This window comes from Solea senegalensis, linkage group LG4 (assembly GCF_019176455.1).
Source record: "Solea senegalensis isolate Sse05_10M linkage group LG4, IFAPA_SoseM_1, whole genome shotgun sequence".
NCBI classification, from domain to species: domain Eukaryota; kingdom Metazoa; phylum Chordata; class Actinopteri; order Pleuronectiformes; family Soleidae; genus Solea; species Solea senegalensis.
The window spans coordinates 23,436,378-23,459,868 of NC_058024.1; the positions used below are offsets into that span (position 1 = coordinate 23,436,378).

Sequence of the window (23,491 nt, forward strand, 5' to 3'; positions counted from 1 at the left end):
AATCAGTGTGTGTGTGTGTGTGTGTGTGGATGCATGCATGCCTGTCAATATGCAATATGTAGCACTCCATGTCTGTCTCCATCTGACAAGCCAACCTGAAGAGGATGCACAGATGTTTCTGAAGGAAAAATGCTCTAATAATTGATGCTGCCGAAATCACGGAAACTGACGACGCTGTTCTCGCCGCCAACGGCGGCAGGAAGAATGTCACTGCTGTCAGAATTGGGCTGAGATACAGACGCAAGAGACATGATAGTCTGATAGCAGTCTGTGCGTTATTATTATGCGTTATTATTAAGTTTGATAGTGAAATAGTGGGATACTTTACTAAAAGACTACAGTGGTTGGATGTACTGTGTCCAGTATTTGTCAAGAAACAATATGGACAGTTTTATTTGAGGAATTAAATAAATTTCATGACCTTGTATAGTTGAAGGATTCAGAAATGGAGAGAGAGAGAGAGAGGGAAAGGTATGAATCCTCATTACCATAATTCCATGCCTCGGTTTCATTGAATGTAATCAAGCCACAAACTCCTTTTAATTAAAGCAACGGCATCGCATTAAGCCACAGTGAATTCCTCGAATCAATATCTTGTAGAACATCACGTCAGATTATAATCTGCTTTAGTCAACGGTACATTGGCAGCAAACATGTTGCGCTTTGGCAGCAGCGAAAATTGCCATTAACGGCCGTCAAGTTGAGCAAATTAAAGCCCCCATAAATAATTGATGATTAAGAGATACTGCACTGTAGCCACAGAGTGATTCCAGTATTGCTCGACATTTAGCATATGCCAAAAGGGTGAAAGTAACAGACGTAGGCCTTGCATGAGTGGAATAACAAAGCGTGATGTATGAAAGGTTAATGAGCCTGCAGAAGTGGAGTGGTCTCCGTCACGTGAGACTTCCTGCCTCTGGAGGAGTGAGGCAAAGTAAGTAGAAGAGCAAGAGCAGCTGTTAAAACGGACTGTGAGTGTCTGCACTTGTATCTTCTATGGTTTTTCCTCTGCTCATAATATGTTGATGGTTAAGATAATGTTGAAGACTGCTTTTTTCCATCACTATGTTGAAACGTACAGTATATACAGAGGGTATAAGAATCCTAGGCAAGTAAAAAGTACTCAAAATGTTTAAAATTGAACAGAATTTGTAAAATTTGGAAATACGTTACAGTTCAAAGTTCTGGCTCGTTTTTATGAACAAAAAGAAAAGAAAAACTCTATTTTGTGACTTCTGCACAATTTTTGCTGCTTTATATCACGGCTAAAATGCGATGTAAAATGAATCCTAACTTTGACTCAAGAACACATAAGACAACACATTTTAAAGCCTGAATATGTGACCTATAAGCACCCCCCCCCGCCACAGGATGTCCATATAAGGAGTTTGGTATTATTCCTACGTAGAGCTGCTACTAACGCTTATTTTCGTAATCGATTAATCCGTCGGTTACTTTCTCGATTAATCGAGTAATCGTTTGGTCCATAAAATGTCAATCAGTGTTTGTCAAACCTGGAAATTACGATGTTCTCAAATGTCTTGTTTTTGTCCACAAACCAAAATGATTCAGTTTTGATGATTTCTTTGTTATATGGAGCAAAGAAACAAATAATTGATTCACATTTAAGAAGTAGAAACAATCAGAAATCTTATTTTAATCATGAAAAAAGCTTTGAACTGATTCATTTAGTAATCGATTAATAATTGATTAGTCGAGTAATTGTTTCAGCTCTATTCCCACGGCAAATTACCATGTATCCATGAGCACTAAGGCTTAAGATATGCAGTATCTGAAATATTACATTGTGTTGTTAAATTGCTTTAAATGAAAATATATTTGCTCTTCATCATTCCTCATTTTACTCTTGTCATTTACAGGAAAGGCGACTGTGTGCACACCCGTTCCTTGAGATCTACAGTGAGGGGCAGGTCCAGTTCATGGCCCCCTTGGCTCGACAGGGAGATTTCTACGTCCCCGAAGCCCGTCACGTAGACAGGAGGCTCTCGGAAGAGGAACTGCACAGTGACACAGATGTCTCAGGTAACATGTACTGTACATCATGCTGTGTGATTTATAATCTATAGGGAATCAGAACACTTAGTATCTATGACTGCAGTTTAAAAACCTTTCTAAACAAGACTGGACTTTATTTGTGTAAACATTCAAATGTGATATATTTTGTATATAGGCTGAAATTCACGTAGAGCTGAAACAATGAATCAATTCTTAATCGATTACCAAATGAATCGTCAACTATTTTGATAATTGATTAATCGGTTTGAAGCTTTTTTCATGATTAAAACAATTGAAGACTTTAAATGTAAAACTAAACATACGGTGACAGTCAAGACCAATATTGAATATTTATTAAATTATATATGTCTGTATACAGTTGTGTGCAAAAGTGTTTGGGACTTAAAAACTGCATTTTGTGTTAACTTTTGTTGTCTTTGACTAATATTTATATTTGTTTGATCTGAAACATTTTAGTGTGACAAACATGCAAAAAAATAAGAAATCAGGAAGCCAGGAAAGAACTGTGTGTGTATGTATATATATATATATATATATATATATATATATATATATATATATACGTATATATATATATATACGTATATATATATACGTATATATATATATACGTATATACGTATATATGTATGTATATATATATATATGTGTGTGTGTGTATATGTATGTGTATATATATATATATATATATATAAAAATATAAATATATATATATATATATATATATATATATATATATATATATACAGTATATATATAAATATAAAGTTCTCAAACTGGTTTCAGAATCATTGCATAAAGTCTTACTTTTCTTTTAAATATGAATACGGTGTCTCTGTCACTCACTGGCATCTGTTTTGAAATAATAATTTTGAACCTTGAGTTTGCATCACACTCACATCCCAGTGCCTCTCTGCATGTATGCACGATTCTATATAGTGTTCCTCCAGTTGAAAGCTCTATTAAACAGGCTTTTTAAACAACACTGTCATGCCGTTTTATAACCTTGTGGAGCTGATGAGGGGAATAACAATTGCCTCTCCGTTACATCACACCTAGCCAACATGGAGCAACATCATCATTAGTTTGGAGGTGTACAGTAGTTCCAGCAACATCATGGACATGAGTTCAGTGTTTTTGGTCTTTTGGTCTCGACCAAGTCCTGAGGGAAATATCTCTTTGGCTACAAAAGGCTCTGCTCATTTCACCAGAAGTCAAAAAGGTTGAACCGGACTCCGTTAATTCAATACAATCAGTTTTTTTGCCATCAGGAAACGTCTTTCTAAGTCGTCTCTGCTCATGGCCTCAGCCTTCGTCTGTGGCAGTGGCCGCTTGGCTACTGCTGTTCAGTTTATGAGCAGCCCCGCAGAAGAGAACTGTGATTGACACCTTCATAGGTGTTAATGAAAAGCCCAGACGCGGCAGCCTCTGGTGCAAGTGTGCTGACACACACCAAGGGGTTTTTCACAGCTATATGAACTCCATATGGATGTCTCGCTTTCCCCCTGTAAATGATATGAGCATGTATATACAATTCCACTTGACACTAATTTATCCTCACGAGACACAAATATTGTGAAGCATCGTTCGTCGCAGTCAATATTGGATAAAGCTCCTCTAATCAAGGGTTCACATGGAGTGTGAAAATAAGACTGATTGATCACAGCTTCAGAACACCTAATTTCTTTACGGCTGAAATATAAAGAACACTAAACACGGCTAAGCATGCATGCGGTACCACATATATGTATATGTACATATATATATATATATATATGTACATATATATATATATATATACGTGTATATATATATATATGTACATATATATGTGTATATATATATATATATAAAAATTTATATATAAAAATTTATATATATATATCTCTCTCTATATGTGTGTGTGTGTATATGTATATGTGTATATATGTATATATATGTGTATATATATATGTATATAATATATAAACCCCCCAAATGACGTCTTCATGTTGTTTCTTTGTCTGATTTGCCCTTTTAAGAAGGAATATTTGGCATTTTTTGAGTTCAATGTGTTATTAAATGAATTGCTGATACATTTTCTTTCTTAAACCTTGAAGTTTTATACTTATAAATATGTGTATGTGTGTATATATATATGTGTGTATATATGTATATATGTGTGTATATGTATATATATGTATATATGTATATATCTATATATATATTTATCTATATATATATATAGATATATCTATATATCTATATATATATAGATATACTGTATATATCTATATATATATTCATAAGTATAATACTTCAAGGTTTAAGAAGTGTGATGGGCTTTCTTTCTCATATGTCATGAGCCATAGTGTTAACTGGACTAATATAAATATGTAGTCTGTGATCAGGACCACTTACCTGTCGGCGAATTGCTTTTATTTCATTCACTTACTGTGACATGATTGACTTCCTCAGGCACGATTATGCACACTCTGACACTGCTCTTCCACTTCTGTCCACAATCTCAAACCACACCTGAGAGGTTTCCATTTAAATAAGCAGAGTGAAAATGTGAGTAAAGTGTGAGCTTTTTTGTGTGTGTGTGTGTGTGTGGAAATGGCTTATGGGTGCATGACTTGTGCTTGATGACGTGACAGGTGGGCTTGCTTCTGTCACACCGGGGCGAACTCGCCAAGGTCAGTGGAGCGTTCCGGACACTGGAAGCTTCTTTCTTCCGTTGACCTCCCACACCACCCATCCACTACTCCCTGATCCTCCTATCTCAGTGACTGGAATAACCTTCACCCTCCTCCACGCTGTCATTCTCTACCACACACATAGTAGCTCACCGTTTTAAACAAGGAGCTTTAATGTCAGAATGTGTTTCATGTGTTTTCAGGGCACGTCCATGAGAGCCGAGTCCAAGTTGTGCCGCATTGGTTATTTAATTAAAGGGAAATGATAAATCAAACTGATTGGTAAAGCGGGATTTATATGTAGCATGACTGCTTAATATGATTCCCATCATATATCCCATTGCGTCACAAGATGGATGCCTCACATGAGATGTAAATGTCGTTTCCCCACACTAACCACTTATTCTTTCATGTGCTTTGAAATACAAGAGGTGGTGGAAAGGTCTTGTTCCATAACTGAATATGAGACTAATTAATGCTGTTGCCATATTTAAAAAAAGAAAAAAGTGCACTCACTGCTGTGAAGGAGACAATAACAATGTTTCTTTAAAGTTGACCCATGCTGTTTTCACTACAACTTTCATCTCTCTAGAAAGAAACAAAGCAGACAATCAAATTTCTCGCCGCGCCTACATCGGATCTCTGCCGTCCACATGAGCTGCAGCGTGGAATACCTTATTGTTCTCAAGCCGTTGCACATACACTATAATTTACATAAGCTCATGCTGTTACCATGTTCCAAAGTCTGGACAAAGGGTTTACGCTCTACTTTGTACATGAAGGTAGTCTTTGAAAGTCAAAGATGACTTTCCGGGGTGAAATGACATTCATAGCGTGGGAAAAATTTAACAAGGAAAACCTCCCAAAATGTTCTCGCTTGTGACCAAGTAGGAAAAATCCTGCATAAAATGGCAGTAATTATCAAGTTAAAGTTAAATAAAAATATTACATATTTACCAATTTTACAAGTGGTTTTCAAGTCTCGCACAAATCCAACTGTGAGTTTCGCACCCATTTCGGTCTGCACACGTTTTTTAACCTGGCTTGATCATAAAAGTAGAATTGATTATTTATTATCTATCTGTAGTAAGTCGTGACAGAGTCTTGACACACTTAAATCCCCGTAATGGATTGACCATCACTCTCGTTTTATGACGCCCGAAGGCAGCGCTAAACCATTGCAATCTCACTGCAGATACAGTTTTCACCAAGAAATTAAGATCCCAAGTCTAATGTATCTTCCCTCCACAAATGGGATTTTTCTTCCTTATTGACTGATTAAATTTTGTGGCTCGCTTTAGGCGACACAAGACCACACACTCTTTGCCTGTCTGAGAGCTCGCTGCACATTTTCTATTCTTTTTTATGTTTTATTTAATTTTCTCCTCCCTCCATCAATCACATGCATATGAGGTGAGTGTAAATTAATCAAGAAGAGCTTGTGGCTACAATCAACTTTCTTTTGTTTTTGGTGTATAAGAATTCAATTTTATTGTGTTTAGAACTAATTTGTTTTTATCATTTGGTAAAAGTCTTTATAATTCCATTCATGTAATGGTGTAAATTCATGATTCGTCGTGTGATCAGCTTAACAATTTCAGGTTAAGTTAGTTTGGATTCTCGTGGATTCACCTGTCGTATTCTCTGTGGACATAAGACAAACATAAACGCACAGAGCTGTTTTTGCTCTGTTTTTGCGTATTTTTCAGTTTTCTGCCTTTGAAGTTTAGTGAAGAACGACCACATTACCGTCTGTGTTTTAACAGCTTGTTATAACGTCCGGCCTTCACCTCAATCCCAGAGGGAAAATACGATGATAATTGGTGAAATTGAACATGAGACGTGTGACATTATGATACGGTCTTTTGCTTAAAGCTTCTCCCTCACACGATGCACAGCAGTCGGAGGACTTCACGTTCCGTATCCTCCTGTCCACCGTCTCATGTGAAAGGTTACTTCTCGCCAGCCCTTGTGTGTCAGAGTTAATGACAGACTCTGGCTCGGTGATGAAAGTACATATTGATTTGAGACGAGGCGTTGTGTACAGACCTCGCCGGCCACGAAAACAAAAGAGGTCAAGAGACGAGCGCACAAGTATGACATTGATTTTTATTAACCTGCAAAGCACAAAACTTGAGAAACGCACACAGAGGACACGGGAGATTGCGCTGCGTATATGATCCTGTCTAATTAAATTGGAGAAGACGTGTAGCCTCCAGGAGTTTCTAATTAACATCGTTTGAGTGCATATTTCAAGTTCTGACTTCAAGTCTCAGCACAATGTGCTGCTGCTGCTCATCTCGTAGCGCATTTAAAAAAAAACCAAGAATGTGTTGCATGTAAGATACAACGTCTTAATTTATTTTCCCATCCCTAAATTTAGTTTGAGTCTTGTCACATCAAGGCGGATTGAATGGACAAGGTGTGAGTAAAACTGCCTTTGTTATATCTGTGTAAGTTTGCAGTAAGTTTTTAAATTTGATTTATCAGTTAAAAAATATTTGATTCAAGTAAGAAAGTAGTCTTGACTCTGTTACTGACGGTGTGTCTGACCCTGAAATGGTTTATTTTAAACTTTCTAAGGCATACAGTGCTGTGCAAAAATAATGCCTTGTTATTGTTGCAGAATTATGATTGTGTGCGCTCTTCAGCTGACATAGGGCGATAGGCGGGGTCACACCCTGGCCAGGTCGGCCAGGACAAACACCTGTGGTTTAGGGTGTCCAATTTGCCTAATCCCCAATCGCAGTCTTCCTCTTCATCTTTGGGGTATGAGCTCCTTCTCTGGACATAACTTCCTGTCACCTGGGTCACTGGAGCCAATCCCAGCTGACAGTTGCCAGTTACCTATAGGCTATAGTTCAATTAACCTTGATATATTCTTGCACTATGGGAGGTAACTGGAGAACGTGGAGAAAACCCACGCACACACGGGGAGAGCATGCAAACTCCATGCAGAAAGGCCCTTCTTTGGACCGGGTCACACTGACTGTATGCATGTTATGTCAAATACTGTGATCTTTAGCATTTCAAAAGGAAACATGTCACTCACACTTGTGAGTCACCTATGAAACAAGATGTACTGACAATCAGGAGGAATATTTTCACCCATGGAGAAGATAATAGTTGTTCTGGACCGAAATCGTTCCACAGCTGAAACACCATCATGCAGATTTTGGTTAAACCCCAGTCTTGTATTTTTGGACAGGCAGACTCTTCTCATGTGGTGTTTGTTTATAGAAGCCTTCTCACCATCTGTCCATTCCCTGGCTTTGTTTTTTTTTTTGTTTTTTTATCACTTGCTCTAGGTGCAGACTCGAACAGTGAATACAGCTCAGGGAGTGGAGTTTTCCTGTCAGACAGCAGAGACACGTCCCCAGCGGCGTCCTCGGTCCACTCCGTGGATCACAGAGGAAGGAGCTCTGGGGGATACTCGTTTAAGGAGCTGGACTTGGAGCAACCTGGCAGACACACAGAAGAAGAAAAAGAGAGCTTTCATGAAGACGCCGTCCAGAAGAGCTTAGAGGTTCCCACTCAGGAGTGGTTGGGTGTCGTTGGAGGGGAGGAGTAAAAGTTCACTGAGACATACAGTACGTGTTAGGGATGAGAGATTTGGTGGGTGGTTTTCTTTATTCGTCTTATTGTCCTCAAATCAAATGAAAAGACCAAAACCAACAACATGTTCGGCCTTTCCTTTCCAGAAACCCAATTATTTCCCTAAAGAAGATCTTATTCTTAAAAAAAGAAAGAAAAAGAAATGATGTTTTAAAAATAAGTCCACTTATTTCAGACTGGAGTAAAACGGAGCATTCGTCCGGAACAGTTGCTTTTGCCCGCTGACTTGTTACAGCAGTGAGACGGTGTTTGCTGTATCCACTCAAAAATAAACTACAGAGACTTCATTCACTGTAATGAAGCGAAGATGTTTGCCAGCGCTGCAGTGATTCTCAGTGATGAGTTTTTAATAGTTGTAGGAAAACAATGGAAAGCGTCCATGAATATCAGATTTGGGGCGAATACTGACGGCACCATGAATTCATTATTAGTTTATTTCTGGTCTTTTCATGTGGTTTGTTCATCATAACAAATATGGAATACCACCTAGACTGTCTTAAAACCCTCAAATCCCACAATTTGAAGGCGAGAGTGTTAAAACAATGCAACATTTCACAATTAATATGCAGGTAGCCTGAATTCCTTGAATTGTTATTATAAAAATGAGGCTGTTTGCCTGAAGATAGTATTTGTTAGCCAAAGCATTTTACTTGAATATCTACCACTATTTATATTTTATCTTTTAGTGCGAAGATGAATGCAGAAATGAAAATAAATTAGCCGGATTTGTTTGTTGGATGATTGTGACACAAATAGAAATACAGGAAATGCTGTCAAAGGCCGCGCGTCAGTGACTGACGCGAGCTGATCGAGTGTTCGTAAGCACACCGACCTCATTTAATGTTCTGTTCTGTACTTGTACTTCTTTATATTGTTGTTATTGTTGTTTTTTTTAATCCTTTTTTTTTTAACCTTGTTTTGACTAGTTTGTATTTTCACAGTCACTGTGACTGAAAGCAAAATATCCCGGACTCCAGTATCGACAGTCAACCTCCATGTGACCTCTGGAATCCACCATGTTCACCCTCAGCTTCTTCTTCATTTTCCTATATTCTCTTGTTTTACTCTGGCACACGTTCTGCTGTCAGCTGCTGCTTCTTGGCTTAAAGCCTGTTTGTTGTGCTGGTTTTGTTGTTTTCCCCCCTCTTTGAAACGAACATGGCTGCCTCCGCATCAAAGACCACCTGATGACCCCGCGCCCTGAAATATTCAGTCCGTTAAGTCGTATCTGTGGCTTTTATCTTCCAAACAAAGGAGACGGCACTGTCTCACCGCGCTCACTTAAGGAAGCGACGTGCATCGGTTAAATTGAGTGAGAGATGAGTCACATGTGGCAGGACGAGCGGCTTTTTGCATAATTCTGAATTTGTGCATCGGCAGGATTTTACCTCTGACACTCAACTGTCACATATTGGTGACTAAAATACGGCCACAAACAAGGATTTCTTTTAATCTTAATGGTTTGTTTTAATGTGGCTCAGTGAAGCTGTCAGTGGAATCTTAAGTGAAAACTGATAACATTGTTGAACCTATCCTCACAGCCATTGTTCATTCATAATCAGCGAGCATAAATAGATAATAAAGACACTGACTGTGTTGACTACGTTTACAACGACACCAATAATCTGAAATTTAGATGATGTTTCAGTGAGTTCAGAGGATTTTCTAGTAATTTTCTCATTATAACTCATACGTTTGATTCACAGTGCAGCTAAAATCTGAACCCTCTTCATCTTAATCTGATTATTGCTTATTCTGAGGTTGACCATATTTGGGTTGGGGTTACTAAAATACCTTTTTTTAAACATCTGAGTACTGATTTTTTCATATAAATGTCTTTTTCCCCCTGACTGAAGCTTTTAGGTGCAGATCTGACTACGGAGCAGTTTCAAATCACTGGTTTATTAAGTTATCTCTATACCTGAGTGAAATCTGGAACAAAAACATGGGCATTGGCTGGATTATTGGTAGTTATATACAGTATATGTATAAAACCAGTATTTACTTGGACCAGACCTCGCTTCGATGACGCACATCCACATTTCTTTAGTCAACACAATGTTCATTTTCATGGAGCTGCCTTCTTGTTCATTTGAGTATTTTTTTTGGTGAAATGTGCGTATTAAACTGTATGTGTTCTTACTCTCCAAGAACATGAGAATAAAAAAAAAACAACAAACAAACAAACAAAGCAGGTCACTCATTTATTAATTTACTTCAGACGTACAGTAATTGGCAGGTTGCTGAGCGTTGTCCTTAAGGATGCTCCACAAACAAAATGATCTATGTTGGTGTTTGTACTTTTAATCTAAATGCTGATTTCCTAAAAGATGGGGCTAAGTTCCCACGGGGACAACTTAAACAGGATGGATGGACTTGAGGAGTTACAGAGAAACGCGGAGATGCTTTCTGTGTTTATAGATCTGAAACCTATGTGGGAGCAGTCGGCGTACTCTGTTTTTTTTCTTTCTTCTTTTTTGACACTCATGAGATCGTAACTTTATGATTTATTTATTATTTATTACTCTCCCTGTGCTGGCATAGCTGTGTGCGTGGTGTATTGTTTTGTTTACTTGTATTTGTTACCTCTTTTAGGAACTTTTCTGGCATAAACACTGACCATGTCAGGACCAGAGCGCCTTGTGGAGACCGAATCCTGGTCCTAATGAAGTGCAACTGCATTTGTGAGTAACTGGTTAAGTTTAGGGCGACGATTTTTAATTGTATTTTGGTTAGGTTTATAGCTGTGTAAACCTCTCTCTCTCTGTGTGTGTGTGTGTGTGTGTGTGTGCGCAACAACACTGAGTTTGTGCGTATATTACTTGAGGAGTGTATTCACGGCTGAATTACTTTTAGAGCTGAATGGTCAACGGTGAACAACAACAACAACAACAACAACAAGGAACGTTGTCTGCAGATACAGAGACCATTAAAAGTTTATCAGAAAGTTGAGCAAATAACATCTCATACAGAATAATGGAGAAGTCAAAATCTATCACATTTAACTCTGGTTTATGTCCTCAGGTTTTAGTTATATTCATTCATTCATTCATTCATTCATTTAGCTGACATGTGGCGAAAGGTGGGTTAGTCCATTACAGGGCCTCACACACAGAGACATACAACCATTAAGGGCAGCCTGTGGCCAAGGGGAAAGGCAGCTTGACTTGTAACCGGAGGGTCGCCGGTTCAAATCCCCACCCGGCCAAAAAGGGCTGGGTACCCAACCCCCAATGCTTCCCGGGCACCACTCAGTGTGGCAGCCCACTGCTCCTACTTGTAGGATGGGTCAAAATGCAGAGGAATACTTTCCCCAAGGGGATTAATAAAAACTAACTTTAAACTAACTAACTTTAATTCACACCTACAGTCAATTTAGAGTGTCCAATTAACCTCTGCATGTTTATGGACTCAGCAAGAAGTCCCGGGTTCACGGCCCGGGCAGGACAAGGGTCTTTCTGCATGGAGTTTGCCTGTTCTCCCCGTGTATGCGTGGGTTTTCTCCAGCGGTAGAAGATGGATGGATAGATAGATGGATGTGGACTGTGGGAGGAAGCTGGAATACTCGGAAATAAACCCACACACACACACACACAAGGAAAACTTGCAGACTCTACACAGAGAGGCGAGGACCAACAACAGGGGTCAGACTGGGTTGTAGACCTGGGTCTTTTTGCTGCAAGGCAAGAGTTTAGTTTCACTTTTCCATCAAGTTGCATTTTAATAATGTGATGTGTGTAATATACAAGGAGGAACGGACTCCTTTTGTGGATTCATTCTATATCACATTTTTAGTCGTCATGTAAAGTAGCAATAATTGTGCAGAAGTCACAAAATTAGACCGTTTTTTCTTTTCTTTTTGTTCATAAAAATGAGCCAAGTGAACTTTGAACTGTGACATATTTCCAAATTTAACAAATTCAATCCTATTTTAAACATTTTGAATACTTTTTGCTCAGGTGTGTTTATATAGTTGGTGAAAATGAAAGAAGTGTTTCATCAGATTGCCGATAAAAAGATAAGACACTTATTCTTATATTGTGAGCAGCCAAAATCTCTGAGTTTTGATTTGAAAAAAATGCTGTCCTTCTAGATAATTGATTATTGTTGATTTCTGGCCATTTGACAGTCACGCCTGCTCACTCACATTGACACAAAGAAACACTTCTTATGTACTAAGAACATCAAAGTTCATGCCGCTCAAACCGGAGAGAAAATAAAAAGCTGCTCAGGTTTAAATGCAGACTCGATCTAATAAGAACTCTTCTTACTAAGATGAAACCTTTTTTGTATAAAAGCTGTAGATTTGTTAATTATTAATATTATGTGTGTTATTATGGTTGAACTGATCTTCACGCTAAACATAAATGCTGATTATATTGTGGAGAAATAGTCATGGGGCACGCACATTAACACTTCCCCTGTCTCTCTCTCTCCATTCACTGTTAAATGATCAGAAAAACCTCTCGCGCTGACCACTGACGACCAACACTTTGTTCACGCTGCTCTGTAATTTCGCTCGACATTAATTGGCATGCTCCTGTCTAAACTCTGCATTCCACCCACATGCTCTCAAACTATTGAAATGTAAACTACAATTCTGTTGCAGGGGAAAATTGGTCCCTTTGTGTTAGCAGGGGAGTTATGCAACAAGCAGGAGCCACACGTCATTTTAATTGCCACTGTATAAAAGGGAAAGTTCTTTTTCCCCAAACCCTTAACTGTTGTTCGTCTGGAAACATTTGAATGCGGTGAGATGGTGCGTTCTGTGGTCCTGCATGTGTGGCTGAGAGGAGGAGGAGGAGGAGGAGGAGGAGGGTGATGGGAGAGAGAGAGAGAGATAGCAGTGAGGCAGAGTTCATACTGGATTTGTTTGTCTTTTCCCAAAACAAAACAAAACAAAACAAAACTCCTCTCCAGCACTCCTCCTCCTCTTCCTCCCCCTCCTCCTCCTCCTCCTCCTCTTCCTCCTCCTCCTCTAATTATGCAACGGGGATGTAGCTGAGGAGGAAAAAAGAAAAAAGAAGTGCAGCCTCTGTCGCCTGAAATGGTTTCTGAGCAGAGCGCTTTGCTGTGTGTTGTCGAGGTAACCTTAATTATCAGGGAGGTTTTGAAGTTTCCCACTGCTGACCACGTAACTGTTGAATAGTTTTGAGGCAGTTTAGACTAATAACTGCTGGCGTCATTGTTAATTGTTTGACACGATACGATAGATCCATGGTTCCCAAACTTTTTACACCAAGTGCCACCTGAGGAAATATTGAGCTCTTGTAAAAAGTAAAAAACAAACAAAAAACGTTCAAATACAGGCAGAGCAAAGTCAGCTATGGACTTTTCACAGGAGGCAGATTTATTCCCAATAAGATCATTTTTCCAACCCAAGTCAAGAGTGTTAACCACTACCACCACCAGAGGAAACTTGCGTACCACTGGTGGTACTTGTACCACAGTTTTGAGAACCATGGCACTAGCTAAAGAAGAATAACCAAAAACCAAATATTCATTGACAACTATAATGGGTTTATGTACATGTGGTTATTTGTAACAGTGCAACACAAGAAGACTCATTACTGCATTTGATACCACTTGGTGATTGGCTTTGCAGTTTATTTGTTTACATAGTTAATACACAAGATGATGGAGGATAATGGAAAGATCATATTACTTACGGTTTATTGATCCTCAACTGACAGCCCGCGGGCCGAATCTGGCCGCCCCAAAGCTTTTAATCCAGCCCTTGACTTAATTCCAAAGCATAGAACAAACACTAACAACAACAGCCAGGATGACTTCATTCATTCATTCATTCATAGAATAAATGTTATCCTTGTGAATGCTGCCGTCACAAAGCAATGAACAATGTTGATTTGACTTTGTTTATATTCAAAAGAATTAGGACAAACTTGCCGCACTTGTCTAACGCTTATTGTTTTACGCGTCTGGGCTGCAGGAGCATCAACAACAAGCTTCAAACTAACAGACTTCTCAGTCCAAAAAACAAGCCTAAGAAAATGTAAATATCAAAACTACAATAGGAATGTTGGCCCTGGTTCGGATGAATCCTGGTGAAAGACATTCGTAGATTAGACACAACACTAAAACCAGATAATGTTGCTGCATGAAATACATGTTTGTGACAATGAAACAGAGACTTTTTTGCAGCAGCAGCATTTGATTCAACCTTGAGCGAGGTATGGCCTCCATCATGCCACTTCTGTGTGTGTGTGTGTGTGTGTGTAAAACTAAGTGTGCAGTGTCCCCCTCGAGTTTGTGAAGTGCTGAGCCTCTCAACTGGAGGGTTATTCAGTTTTTTAATGAGATGGAGGTGAGTGAGGAGCTGGCCATCCTTCATAGAGGGAGATATTTGCAGCTCATTTCTCTTTTATCATGTCTTCTTTCTTTCTTTCTTTCTTTCTAAATTTAGCCACAGAGAGTTAGACAGCACCTTGAGAAGTCTATTTGCAGACTAATGATTTTTCTTTCTCTGTTTTTTGGTTTGGCTTAAAAAAACAAAAAGTTGGATTGACACCACATGCGAGTGCAGCTCCGCGGGGAACAAGAGAGTAGATGAGTCACACAGAGGGGGAGACCTAGTATGAAAAAGTTGGATGCAGGATTTTGCCATTTTTATCAATGCACTTTTCACTTTTGCAACTCTCTCTATCTCTCTCTCGCGCGCGCGCCTATAGCGCCTATATGTTTCATTGGTAAAGTTCGTTATTCTGGACGCGAACAAACGCCACATGATACGTCGTCAGGTTTGTGAAAGGAAAAGCGAAATACACCCAGCGTTGGTTCTTATTTGCACTCAGCAGCAGCAGCAGCAGAGGAGGAGGAGGTGGAGGAGGAGGAGGAGAGTGGCAGGATTCCTCCTCACCTCTTGTTTGTAAACTACATTTCTGAGGAGACGCGGCTGCGAATCTGACACGGAGGGCAACGCATGCTGTGTGCTATACTTTCATTTAAATTCAGTAGCTGACAGAGTCACTGGAGCGTCACTGTGCTGCCGGTGCTTGTGGACACTCGGGCATTCTGTGTGTGGGCTCATTGCACGCAGTGAAGCTGCTGCTGCTGCTTCTTCCTCTGCTGCTGCTGCTGCTTCTTCTTCCTCTGCTGCTGCTGCTGTCGCAGGCACAAGTTGGAGAGCGCACAGACTCACACACAGACACAGCGAGAGAGAGAGAGAGAGAGAGAGAGACAGAGGGGAGTTAGTGAGACTTGGCCAGGGTGAGCAACACTTTCAGGACCACGGACAGATCCTTGGGAGACATGCTCCACGTGAGCAACATCTGGACTCACCTGTGTCTGTGAACACGGTCGCGCGGCGCACAACCGGACCAAGAGAGACATCTGCGCTTCAACCAGGTAAGCGACGAACCATCTCATCACACTCATTTATTCATTTATGCATTTTTAAATCATCCAGAGCAACACTGCCCTCATTAGTTCATCTTAACTGACTATAAATTCAATTTTTTTGTCTTAACTTGATACATGTTCTTTACATTTGTCCCAGAGAAACAACAGTCACCAGTGAGTGTCTTGAAACAAACTGAACTCCACTGGATGATTTCCGCTCCACACCTGAGTGTGATCCTGTTTGTAATGGGACAAATAAATACAGCTGCTTCCTTCCTTAAGAAGAGAATACCCAACGCAACATAACTAACACTGCATTATCTCATTATAAGGCTTTTTAAACCAAAAAAAGAGAGCTCATTGAACAATGTATTGATGTTTATATTTGATTTTGCAAAAAGTATATTAAAAAGAAAAAACAGGTTGTGATGGCAGCAGCTTCATTTATTACAAAATATGAAAGGTGTAAGTTATACACTAGTCATCAGAGACACACCTCCATATTAGATATTATGAAATCAGTCAGGGAATCTAAACAATCAGTTGTAGCCAGTCTTTGTTGTCATGGCTGCACTTATTAAGTTATATACCTCATGAGCTCAGTGAAGTCATCTTAATTAGTGTTTGAGGTTTTAACAGACTGACAGGCTGTTTCCCCCCCGCGCTGTGTTAATAAAGTGGTGTTTCTTGATCCACGGTCAGACTCACAATCAGCCGGCTGCTGCTGCTGCTGCCACAGAGGCTTCCTAATTCTGTTAGCTGACAAGTCCAGGTGGAGGGATTAACTGTTTCTCCCCCCACACACACACACACTCTGGAGATGATGCAGTGATGGAAATCATTAGTGCAGTTGAGGCGGCTGCAGTTATTCCTCCTTCTTCTCCTGTTTGTCATTAGTGGAACATCAGGGTCCTCGGCTTTGAGCAGCAAAGTCCGGCTCTGAGTGAGGATAATGAAAGGTCATGGTGTAAAACGCCTCGGGGGCAAAGTGGACGATTGGCCTTTATAAAGAAAATCACCATCATGCTTGTGTTTTCTGGCTGAGCGGCTCATTTCTACAGCACCGTGTGTGAGTGTCTGCTGTTGTGTGTTGTCATGTTACATAACAATATTGTAACATGTGTTTTACTTGAGGGGGGGGTGGATGACACTTATGGTCCATAATCCCATTTTAGATGGCAGATATTCTGTAGCCCCATCAGTGTCAGTCAGGATGTGATGATAGAAGTTAAATAAAGTGCTTTTATTGCTCATCAGGCTTCATGGATTGCGTAAATGCCATGTGTCAGTTAAAGGTGACGGTGAGAATCTGAAGGTTATTAAATCTCCCATTAGACTTCAGGTCTGTCCTGCGTTGAACTCGACAAGCGTCTCGTTTATTATCGTATTCATCCAAAAAAAACCCTCTACATGTATGAATGTTTGTGCCAATCACCCACATCGCTGAAAGCTGCTCTGTGAGTGAGTCACACGTTAACACACTCTAACTCCACACTGTTGTATGTGCAAGACAATAAGAGGTGTGTTCTCAAAGTGTTTCTTTATGGTAATGTTGGAGGAATCTTTCTTTTTCTTTTTTTTGACGTGTTATGTGTAGTCGGGGAGCAGAGATGCATTAGCTGACGGTTCAAAGCCGAGTAAAGCACACTGCTCGTCTCTTTTTGAACTCGCCTTTCAGAGGGAATATTGTTGTGAAGACAGCTGGCAGAGCGAGTGATGCGCTTGGCTGCTGCGTGTGTGAGTGTGTGAGTGTGACAGTTTCTTCTGCATCAACATAGTTTTAATGATATGATTGAGGCCTGGTTTGACGCTGCTTCAAAACTAAGAAGAAGCTGATAATACTTCCTCTAATTGGTGCCTATTAGTTTGTCCACATATACTTAGGAAGGTATTTGATGGACTCCTCTGCATCTCAAACCTCACTTTAGCCCTGTCTGCCTAATTAGCTCTTCCTTATTCCAACATTAATTCACACCATGACCTCGTCAGGAGCGACTAGAAAGCCCCATCTGCTCTGACAGACAGTGCACAACAGCAATTAGACACCTAACATTGAACCCCCTTCTCCGTTACTTTCTCACCTTGGCTCAACACGCAGGGGCAAATGTGACATGCAGTAATAAACACCTACCACTTATTGTACAATGCACCCATGACACATGTGACATTATCTCTTTGCACTTTAGAACATGTTGATCCTCTCTAGCAGGGGGAAACGTCTGGATTCTTTGCACTTTTGTTTCCTTCCTGTGTTTTTTGTGGAGCGTGTGATGTAAAAACATCTCTGAATGTATCTGGGTGGTGTTATTTTAGCTCATGCCTGCATGTACCCCACTGTTGTTGTTGTTGTTTTGTTCCTCAGTGACACACACACACACACGGTGAGGTATTGTTACAGTGTCAGTAGTAAAACAAACCCTGTGACATAATCCCATCATTGGTGAAGTCTGTATTATTGAGCCTCACACTGAGGAGGAATGGCATCACGATGAAAAGTCCAAATTTCAGCTGGGGCTCTTTGAGTTTACCAACATTGAATCCTGAGTTATCTGCGATTGATTAAAATAAAACAGTGAGTCCTCTCTGTGAGTCACTGCTGCCATGTAGATGTGTTAATATCAACATGTTTGCTGAACTTGTTGTGTGCTTGATGAATGGGATGAACGAGCCTGTTTTGGAGTGTTCTGTTCTGTGTGCATGAAGGACCCCCGGAACTCCCGGTGAGATCTAAATCTGTAACCTCAACATGATAGGAATCTATATTAGCATACATGTCTCACTGCCCACTTCCCTGCAGTCCAACCCATATTTTTTTTTACCCACCATGTTTCCATGGCAACCCCATTGAGGAGATCCACCACCTATGTGATAGCTCGGTTGTAACCTCAGAAATTATGCTTCTCACCAGAGGTGCCTTAAATATCTATGAATGTTTGATGTGGTCTCGCAGTACTGATAACCGCTGTGTGTGTGTTTATCTTTTAGATCAAACCACAGTGGGTTTTTTTTTTTCATCACACAGGGACCACAGAGAGTCCGGTGTAAAATAATATCCACTTCCTTTGTTTTACTCTGAAAAAATATAAATCATAAGATTCAGAGCTGACAAAACAAACTCAGGTGGAGGCTGGCTGTTATTTGTCCATAGCATTTCTATAGGTTGCAGTGAGATGAGAAAAAAAGAATTGATAATAAAAGTGTAGAAAACCTTGTGAGGGGAAAGTCTGCCTGCCTTTACAATGCTTTATACCTGAGTGTGGCTCCTCTGTACCCTTGAATAATCCCGTGGGCAAAAACCTGAGAGACTAATGGTGCCAATGAAAAAAGGGATAAAAGGCAGAAATACAAGCTGTCACTGGGGTGTCAATAATAATGGTAATGTACTACCCAGCTCATTTCCAATCGCCTCAAAGATGCTGAAAATTGATGCAGAATTAAAAGTGAGATAGACCATAATCACAGAATCTTCTCTCCTCTTCATCACTCAGGAAATATCAGACATGCTGTTCCCAGTGAGAGAAGACTTGAAAGCGATCTGCCCCGAGACTCTGTGAGCCTCTGCTCCTCTCTGCTCCCACCATCTGAACCCGTCTACCTGATCCCGCCATGCTGAGTGTTGTGCTCCGCCCCGGGTCGTTGGCCAAAGCTGCCAATTACTGGCCGCTCCACGTGCTCCTGCTGGAGCTGCTGATACAAGGAGTCCTGCCCAGCATGTCCAGATTACCCCCCACAGCCAAACGTGAGATCCTCATGGACGGAGACCTGGTGATTGGTGGCCTCTTCCCCGTGCACCACAAAGGCGACGGGACAGAGGACTGTGGCAAGATCAACGAGGAGAGGGGAATCCAGAGGCTGGAGGCCATGCTGCTGGCGCTCGATGAGATTAACGCCAGCAATCGCATCCTCCCCGGACTCCAGCTGGGGGCGCACATTCTTGACACCTGCTCGAAGGACACGTACGCTCTGGAGCAGTCGCTAGATTTTGTCAGGGCCTCGCTCACCAAGGTGCACGATCCGGGCTTCATCTGTCCCGACGGCTCCAGACCGATCCAAAACGAGGTTCCGCTCGCCATCTCTGGTGTCATCGGAGGCTCCTACAGTGATGTCTCCATTCAGGTGAAGTCACACTCTGTACATCACATGTTTAGTGTGTAGGAAAAAGTTGAATTCATACACATTTACAGAAAGCAACGCTAGGTATTGATTACATTTTGATTCAGAGCAACTCGGTTTTAACAAAACAATTACATTACACTGGCCCTTTATGACTACATTCTTTAGTTTAGCTGGTCCAGTTGTCCAATGCATTCATTCATTCATTATCCTTTATTCTTTAACAAGACCCAGCCTTTCAGACACTGTCACACTCACGTTAATCCCAGTCTTCCTCTTCTTTCTTTGGGGAATGAGCTCCTTCTTTGGACATAACTTCCTGTTCACCTCGAGTCAGCCAATCACAAGCTCTGTTAGTCCAAGTCAAACAGCAGGCTTCATGCTCCGAGGCTCATTGATGAAATTTGACATCCATCCAGACATTTATCGTCCACATGAGGGTCATGGGTCACTGGAGCCAATCCCAGCTGACATGGCGGGGTACACCCTGGACCAGGTTGCCAAAAGCAGTATGTCCATGCATTGTTTATGGTGCTAATGGACAATAAAGGAGTCCCAGAATGCATGTCCAGTGTCCTGAGCTAATGCTTTAAAGAGTTATTCTTTATATATCAAGGTAGAAAGTAAGACTTTGACTTTCACAAAGGAGACTCAAGTTAATGTTACCTTGCAGGCCTAAAATTAAAGATCACCTTTTTTTTTTTATGAATGTATTCATTTTGTTTATTTAAAAACTGATGACCAATACTGACAATACACTATAGTCTAGAAATAGGATTTCAATACTCACATAATAAAAATAATAATAATAACTTAGATTTATAGAGCGCCTTTCACCAAACCCAAGGTTGCTGTACAATTGAGAACATAACTTGGCATCATCATGTGGCGTGAGTCACACACACCTCGTACTTCCCTTCACAAATACTGACGATGCCTTGCATCTTTAATTTCACTGAGGCAGACGACTCGGGACATTCCTCTTCAGAGGAAGAGTGTCAGGTTGCCGCATGCATGGGCGAAGAATTTTGCAGAAGACGCATCCGTCATTTTACAAGCGTCTTCATTCCCACCTTGCAAAGGAACACTGACCTTTCACACACATATGAAAGGTTGCCAGAGTTAGTAATGCATCTGAGGGTAATTCATAAATACACACACACACACACACACAATAATTACCACGCAAAGTAGGTTAGTTAGACAAAGTGTATTGGACTCATTTGGTTACACTTTCCATTAACTGCAGGCCACAACACATTTATTCTACACACAAGCACAGACAGAAAGAAGTAAACTTCATAATCATTTTTATTAGCAGCAGTGAAGGTAGTGGTCATACTGGCTTGTTTATACTATACGGAGGTTTATTTATCTATATGTCCAGCTGTCTATTGTGCATAGTTTCCATTTTTGTGGGCCTGTTTTTGTTAACACACACAGAAAATTGTAAATAACTGCGAGATATTGAAAGTTATTCTGAAAAAATGGGCAAAAGCATTTTTCTGGCCCCTTTTCTTTATGGTAAAATAAGCATAATATAATACCTGAGAAAATTAATGTAATGTTAATGAATACGCTGCAAAGAATGGAGACAACACTGTTGTTACATTAGTGCAGGCATGCACTGACGCTGCAGCCCATAAGATAAGAAAAAAAAAGAGTAAGATAATCATTTAACATAAATTATGTCTTTTTTGATGGCAAAAAAGTTAACATTGCCCGACTGGAGTATATGCAACTTCCCATGAAGGTCATATATTGCTCCTCGATGCTTTTCATTTATAGCTGCAATAACAGATTTTATGAGCATTTGTCTGCAGTGAAAACGTGTATCACATATAATCACAAATAAAAAAAAGTGCTATTGACCTTTTTAAACAGCCTTTTTTTATTCCCTTCACATTGTCTAGTTTTTAATCTATACCTGATTTGTACGGTTTTAAAGCTTCTCCTGACATCTGGCCTTGTGTTTCACCCACTGTGAGTTTTTTGTTTTTTTTTTGCTCTTGATAAACCTAATTCATTTGTTATTCTTACAAGGTTTCGCTGTGGGTATAGGTGTATAAATTTGGATTTGGATTCCATTAACGTTTTCCCCGTTTCTCCACACACGGACCACTTAGTCTTTGAATAAGTTGAGTGCTGCAGCCTCTCTGACTGTTATTCACTTGTTACCTTCACTCACTCATTATCTACCACTTAATCCTCCACATGAGAGTCGTGGGGAGCTGGAGCCAATCCCAGCTGACAGTGGGCGAAAGGACGGATCACCAGTCCATCGCAGGGACGACACAAAGAGACAAACAACCATTCACTCTTATAGCGTGTTTCCACGAGGGAGACCGACTTGCCTTGGCACGGCACGACACGGTTGTTTTGCTTTTCCATTAGCGATAGTTCCTGGCAGAGTTTACACTAGAAAATATTTTTGACAGCCCATGTGGCCGTTAATATTTAATGTTTAATGCCGGACATACAGTATTCTTAAATAGACACACGTAACAAGAAACACGCACCAAATCTAAGATTTAACAAGTTTTCATTGAATTCTGGAAAACAAACATTCCACAAACTGTAAACTGAGTGCGATAAATAATGAAAATAACGGAAATAAGCGTAAAAACACACGGTTCGGTCCAAATGTCACGATTCTCCGTTTATGTCAGTTTGCGTCGGGGTTTCCCTGAAGTGAAGAAGTGTTCGGCTGCTTTTGTGAAAATGAAAGTTGTCCAAGTCTTTGTGACAACTTGCGATCCTCATCAACCTTGTGACTTTGGGCTGTTTTGATTCGTTTTTGGAGCGAGAATCCCCGTTTGGTAGGCGTGCCGAACACGGGAATTATGGTGGTGATCTTCCCCAGCTTCGCCCCCAGTCAGGGATATCGAATTGCCAAATTCACATGACAGCGCCCAAAAACGTGAACCCTGGTATCTGGTACTTGAGGAGGTACTATATTGTCATGGAAAACCAACCAAACCGTGCAGAGGCGAGCCGTGGCCAGGTGGTACTATAAAGTGGAAAAACACCATTACACTCACACCTAATGTCAAAGTAAAGTGACCAATTAACCTCTGCATGTTTTTGGGCTGCTGACACACACACACACATGGGGAGAACATGCCGACTCAACACAGAAAAGCCCTTCCTCGGGATTCAAACTGGCAACCTTCTTGCTGTGAGGCAACAATGCTAGCCGCTACTCGTCCGTGTGATCCGATTCCCTTGTTAGCTTCTGCCAAATCAACCAGAATGCAGTCTAGTTTGAGTTCAAGCCAGGATCCTGCAGAAGTGTGTGCTTCACTGTCGTACTGTATGTGGAAGCTGAATGAAGACACTGACATTGAGGACGACCGTCTTACCATATAGGAACCATCTGAAGGGCCCATTAAACGCAGCAGAGTGCCTTCACTTTTGTAAGAAGTGGATGATATCAAGTGTCTCCTCTTGTAACTTTGACAAAAGAACAGCATGTTTTTGAGACGCATGAAAAGGACCTTATGTGTGTCTCCGTGTGAATGCGCCTACAGCGAAGATTGGAGAGGAAACTCTGTGCTTTTTGAGTGTTTTTTTTTGTGTGTGAATTTGAATACATACCTCTACTGTCACTACACCCTCAAAAGTCTCTTTGTCAGCGCTTACATTCAGTGTCTGCGCTCTTTAATGAATGAAGCCGTGAGAGAGGGTGA

General features: G+C 40.5%; 2 protein-coding genes across 3 annotated transcripts in view; both read left to right on the forward strand.

The window, feature by feature from the left end:
* LOC122767889 (testis-expressed protein 264 homolog) overlaps positions 1-10,137 on the forward strand; it is a 31,266-nt gene extending 21,129 nt beyond the window's left edge. Inside the window, exons 3-4 of the mRNA XM_044023439.1 lie at positions 1,881-2,043; positions 8,024-10,137. Of these exons, the coding sequence (XP_043879374.1) occupies positions 1,881-2,043; positions 8,024-8,286 (426 nt within the window). The 3' untranslated portion in view covers positions 8,287-10,137. The remainder of the gene's footprint in view (positions 1-1,880; positions 2,044-8,023) is intronic.
* Positions 10,138-10,206: 69 nt separating this feature from the next.
* grm2b (glutamate receptor, metabotropic 2b) overlaps positions 10,207-23,491 on the forward strand; it is a 32,307-nt gene continuing 19,022 nt past the window's right edge. Inside the window, exons 1-2 of one of the 2 annotated variants that reach the window (XM_044023431.1) lie at positions 10,207-11,014; positions 19,178-19,805. In XM_044023431.1, coding sequence (XP_043879366.1) covers positions 19,296-19,805 — 510 coding nt within the window. In that variant the 5' untranslated portion in view covers positions 10,207-11,014; positions 19,178-19,295. Of the gene's footprint in view, positions 11,015-13,661; positions 15,696-19,177; positions 19,806-23,491 lie in introns of those variants that run through there. The other variant, XM_044023430.1, reaches the window with a different exon arrangement.